This window comes from Otolemur garnettii, unplaced genomic scaffold (assembly GCF_000181295.1).
Source record: "Otolemur garnettii isolate 467f Iridium unplaced genomic scaffold, OtoGar3 scaffold00099, whole genome shotgun sequence".
NCBI lineage: Eukaryota > Metazoa > Chordata > Mammalia > Primates > Galagidae > Otolemur > Otolemur garnettii.
In genome coordinates, this window is record NW_003852494.1 from 1,992,215 (window position 1) to 1,998,147 (window position 5,933).

Below are 5,933 nucleotides of genomic sequence, written 5' to 3' on the forward strand. Positions count from 1 at the left end.
AAAAAAAAAAAAAAAGAAAAAAGAAAAAAGAAATACAATCCCTAAAAGATACAATGTTTCCTAAAAGAACAAATAAACTACCAAGTCCTGTGTAATACACAGCCATTGAAGAAGAAACTCAAATTCAATTGTCCACCCCAGCAGGCAGCTGGCTTCACTTAAGCATTAGACATTGGAGAAGGAAGCCCAAATGCCTCCAAGGCCTCACATCAAAAAGACTTACCAATGCTTCAACAAGAGGCAGTTCTGTTCTGTGGTATACACATCAGGGATCTGGAGTCACCCCTGTGTCCTCATCCCACCTCCACTCTCTATCAGCTCTGTGAGCTCAAACATGTCCCTTAACTTCTTCTCTGAGCTTACTTCCTCCCCAGTTAAATGCAGGTAAATCTTGTGTGGTGGCCGCAGGAGGACCATAGGTCCTCCTGTAAATCTGAATATGCATGCTTCAGGGATGCCATCCCAGAGCAATACGTTTTCCTGACAGGGGTGGAGGAGTCTGTTTTCCAAACCCAACAACAGTACTATCGCCACACACATCACACCTTCTGCTAGGCATAGGTCAAACTTCCATCAAGTCCTGAGAAAGAACTTAACCACAAAACCAGCATCCAGCACGAGGTTCCACTGCAGCTCTTAATGGCGGCCTCTGCTCAGACAGAGCCCCCAGAGGCTCCCTTCCAATGTCTGGACAGATGCCCAGAACAGCAGCACATTCTGTACTAAGCCACCCTGAACCACGCTGCCACTGTTACATTGAACAGAACCTGCCCAGCCCTGCTCAAATGCCCAGCCCTGGACACAACCCCTGCCCACCTTCACTCCCTCCAGGAGTGCCTGGGGGTCCTCGATGCCCTCAGGGACACATTTCTTATTTTCTGGGAGGGATTCAAGTTTCTCCACCAGAGCTTTCAGGCCCTTCAGTTCAAACTCGGTGAGGTGGGTCCATTTGGCAGCAACCTCTGTGGTGGGAGAGCCAGTGGGCGTCTTGGGGTAGTCTATGGGCATCGTGGTAGACTTCACACTTTCTTCTGACTCATTAGACAAAGTCCTTTTGAGGAACCGCATAGCAGGTGCTTTGGGCTTCTTCCCAGGGGCCTCCTGGTCCTCAGAGGGGGTGCTGGTGGGTGAGACAGGGCCATCGACAGGCAGCTTGGGCACCTTATCTGCACCTTCCCCCTCCTCCTCCTGTTCCTCTTCTTCCTCCTGGGGCTGCTGCTCACAGGACTCCTCCTCCATCTCCAGCCAGGAATCAGATGAGAAGCCGTCTACACTCGGCTTTCTCGGGGCATCTGGGGGAGCAGGTGTCACAAGAAAGACTGAGATGAATGCCTAACTCCCTGCTGGAAGTTCTAGGCCCTCTACTCAACCTCCCCTTGACTCCAAAGATCAGGTTTCTCTGACAATCCTACTGGTCTATGCCTCCTGGCCCCTAGAAAGACTGAGCTCAGTCAGAGGTTCAAATCCCAGCCCTACTGCTTCCTGGCTGCATGTACCTACACGGGTTGCCTCACCTTTCTGAACATACCTGGCTCTTTATTTTTTAATGTTTAAAAATAAGCCAAAAAGAGCATACATCATATGATTCCATTGATGTGAAATATCTAAACAGTGGGAAAACTATAGACAGGAAGTAGATTAGTAGCTGAGGGGCCAGGGAGGAGAAAATGAGACAACAACTAAAGGGTTTATTTTTGAGGTAATGGAAATGTTCTAAAATTGACTATAGTAGACTGGTGCAGTGGCTCACGCCTGAAATCCTAACACTCTGGGAGGCCAAGACAGATGGATTGCTTGAGATCAGGAGTTCGAGACCAGCCTGAGTAAGAGCAAGACCCCATCTCTAAAAAAAGGAACAAAAAACCCATTGGGCATTGTGGAAGGCATCTATAGTCCCGGCTGCTCGGGAGGCTGAGGCAAGAAGACTGCTTGAGCCCAAGAGTCAAAGGTTGCTGTGAGATATGATGCCACAGCACTCTACCAAGGGTGATAAAGTAAGAATCTGCCTCAAAATAAATAAAATAAAATAACACAACATAAAATAAAATTGACTGCAGTCTATTAACTCCACGAATATTCTAAAAACTACTGGATTGTACACTTTACATGGGTGAAGTGTATGAACCATGTCCCAGTAGAACTATTTACAAATGTAAGGTAGGCCAGGCACAGTGGCTCATGCTTAGAATCTTAACACTTTGGGAGGCCAAGCCAAGAGGATTGTTTGAGGCCAGAAATTTGAGATCAGGCTGTGCAACAACACAGTGAGACCTCATCTTAGTTTGTAATTTAAGAAATTAGCTGGGGGGGCAGTGCCTGTACCTTAGTGGGAAGGGCACACCAGCCACATACACCCAGCCTGGCGGGTTCAAACCTGGCCCAGGTCAGCTAAACAACAACAGCAACAACAACAACAACAACAACAAAAATAGCTGGGCGTTGTGGTGGTTGCCTATAGTCCCAGGTACTTGGGAGGCTGAGGCAAGACAATTGCTTAAGCCCAAGAGTTTGAGGTTGTTGTGAGCTGTGACACCATGGCACTCTACTGAGGGCGACATAGTGAGACTCCATCTCAAAAAAAAAGGAAGAAAATAAATTAGCTGGGCATGGTGGCAGCTGCCTGTAGTCCCAGCTCTTTGGGAGGCTGAGGCAGGAGGATCACTTGAGTCCAGGAGTTTGAGGTTGTAGTGACTTACAATAATACCACTGCACTCTAGCCTGGATGACTGAGTTGAGACCCTGATTCTAAAAAAAAAATTTTTTTGAATACACAGATGAAAATATAAAGCAAAGCAAATGTCCTCTGGAGGCTGTGGTGAGAAGTAAACAGGCATCACCGTGCACAGTTCCTGGCACAGGAGTAGCAGTGAATAAGGGGGGTGCCTTCTTCACATCTGCCCCGCTCCTTGGCAGATAGACTAGATGAACCAGCAGGAAAACAGTGGCAAGAAAATGTATGGGAAAAAAGTGAACACTGATTACCCAAGCACCACCTCACAATCTCCTCTTGTGCCTGCAAATGGAATTGGAAATGTTCTTCTACCCTAAATATCCAAGTGAGAAAACCAACCTTTGATTTCCTAGCCTGGGGACTACTGACACTCAGAAATCCTTCCACTCTTCCCAAACTCTGGTCCCCAGGGGAATGTGTAGTTACTGCAATCATAGCAGCTCTCACGCTATTTCAGGATTATTTCCCTTCTCTCCCACCAGGCTGGGAGGTCCAGAGGAGCAGGTGGTAGTGTTCCGGTACTTTCCACCCCCTGAATAGTATCATCTGATGGCAATGAGACTCACGACACACCCCAAAGACAAAGCCTTCCCAATAAAGCTCCCATAGGAACAAACAAAAAGTTCCTCCTCCTATGTCCAGCTTGGGACCCCTAAACGTCATTAAGCACAAGGGTTCATGGAAGCAAGGAAGGAGGATTCCTGTAGGGTGTAAAAAAGAAGAATCTAAAAATCCTAGAGACTGCAGGAAAAATCGTGCAGACCCTCCAGGAGACCGACCATGCTCATCTTTCTACCCTGTGATGAGAAATGCTGTGGTTCAGACACAGCGGAATCTACATCCAGGAAATGCCCTTGGCGACAATAGCTCAGAGATCTGGCCAGGAACAATCGTGTTCCTCCTCTATGTTGCTGGTCAGGGCTTGCTGTCACAGCCAGATGCAACTTCGGGGTGGACATTTGTGAGGCAAGATTCAAGGGCAGAGCCATGTTGAGGGGGATGATGTACCTTTAAGTACTAGCAGCAGGACAGGGTGCTGCAGCAATGGCTACAAACACTCTTTCCCTGCTCCTCCAAGCCTGCACCACCTACTCTGGCCACCTCTCCTGCAGACTCAAAGGCAGGCTGGATTTGGGAGACTGGCTACTCTCATAGGCCTGCTCCTGTATGGACAAAAATCCAACCTCTGTAGGGGGTGGAATCAGCTGGTAAGTAGGGAGGAATCAAAGCACAAGGATTCTTTGCTCTGTGGGGTGATCCTGTTTCAACAGCCATGCCTGGAACCAGCCCCTCCCTGCTTCTGCATAGTCACAGGCTGGAGGGCATAAACATGATTCTTTGAGGGTCACAAGTTTTTTTTTTCTTGGATTCTATATTCAAAGTGGGAAGCTGACAAGAATGAACTCCCTCCCTCAAGGGGTCTCTAGGACTCTAACCAATACTCTGGCCTCAAAAGAATCTCCTAAACCCAGGGAATCTATCCAGGCCCCGCTGAAAGAATAATTTCTGCCCCAGCTGTGCAGCCAAGGCTGTGGCTCCCTGTGGTTCACTCACCAATGAGCATCGATTCTCTCTGATATTCCTGAGTGAGGTAGGAGCGCTGGGTCACACAGTACACATATCTCTCCAAGACATACCAGCACATCTCATAGTAGAAGGGGTAACGGAATTTGGGCTGCACCTGCAAGCAAAGGCCCAGGCAGGTAGAGGTCAGTTTCTGGAGGGCAAAAGGGAAAGGAGGGAGAAAAGTGGGGGAAGGCTCCCTGGGGGTGGGGGTCACTGTCATCACCTTAGCAAGAACACAAATGGTGGAAAGGGAAAATGGGCGGGTTGCTGGGAGGGGAAAGATGCCAGCAGCATGCACAAATGAGGCAGAGGACGCGGCCCATGTGAGAGCGTCATCTCAAAGGTCCCTGAGCTGCATGTTCCGGAAGTTGAATGGGGGCTACTTGGTGCTTCTGTGAGGGGCAGAAAAACAGAGTTCTCCCTTGACCTGCTAGCAGATGGTGTGGGTACCTGCAGATGGGAGTCACTGCCTGATTCTAGCTATAACAAACACAGGCTCTTCATCACTCTTGAAAATTCTTGCACAGGTTCTTCTGTCTCTCCCATCCCCTTGAAAAACAGAAATCAACCCCCAAACCTTACCCATTTGCAGACAGGCTATGGAGCATCATCCTGCACACTGGGAGGGAGGCTGGGCCAGGCCAACCAATGAGGGTGGAGGGGATGTGGCCTCCCCCACCTCTAGGGGCAGGGCCTCAGAAGCTCCACCTCCTGCTCCAAGCCCACACCACTTGGCATTGCCCAGCCTGTACTGCCAAAAAGGGCTCCCACAGACACAAATCCCACGTCTGATCTGAGACCATCCTGACACTAGAGGAGACACAATCGAGTCTGTCGCAGTAGGCCACATGGAGATCCCTCATTGGCTGTTTCTTTATAGGGGAAGAAGAAAAAGAGGAGACAACTGAGGGTATTAGAATTGTAAAGAAGTCTGGGACCCAGGGGTACTCCAATGGGTGGCAGTTCAGGGTCTAGAGATGAGATGGCAGCAAAAAATGGAAAGGAAGCAACACCACTGATGGACCGGGCAGGATGAACCTTCTAGAAACTACATCCTATATAGTCAAGGGAGGATCAAGGATGGTAGCACTGAACCCTCTCAGCACTGAACCCTCTCCTCCAGAGGCTACATACACATCCACACTCACACCTGCCCTGCTCTCTTGCCCTCTCTCGCCAAGGGTATGTCTACAAAAGTCAGAGACACACCCCCCTCTACTCCCTGATCCTCCAGGAACTCAGGGAGTTGGTTATTAAGCAAGCACACTCTCCCTCCCCAGCTACCCTGGTCCCTCTGCTGACAATAAACAAAGTAACATTCTACATCTGAGATAAAGACAAATGCAAGCAGATCTAGGTTCTCCATTTACCCTAAAATACTATTTTCCTGCCTTTCTCAAAATGCCCACCTGGAAAAGGCTCCAACTGGGCCCTTTCTGAGAGATCTAGGTCTCACTTGGCTCCTGCCCACTCCTGCTAAGTCAGTTTTCAGTTGTGAGGCCCTTTTCCCACTTTAAGGGCCTCATTCCACCCATCTGCACATTGGGTCCATTTGATCTCCCTGTGCTGGTGGGTGGTGTGCTCTGGAATGAGATCATGGCCGTCACATGCTTTTGAGCTCCTTGGGCGGGGGGGG

At 49.2% G+C, this 5,933-nt stretch overlaps 1 protein-coding gene across 1 annotated transcript in view; it reads right to left on the reverse strand.

The window, feature by feature from the left end:
* The window catches only part of KDM2B (lysine demethylase 2B), a 148,196-nt gene that overhangs the window by 77,702 nt on the left and 64,561 nt on the right, over window positions 1-5,933 (reverse strand). The window contains exons 10-11 of the mRNA XM_023516829.1: window positions 4,286-4,412; window positions 817-1,292 (exon numbers count right to left, since the gene is read on the reverse strand). Of these exons, the coding sequence (XP_023372597.1) occupies window positions 817-1,292; window positions 4,286-4,412 (603 nt within the window). The remainder of the gene's footprint in view (window positions 1-816; window positions 1,293-4,285; window positions 4,413-5,933) is intronic.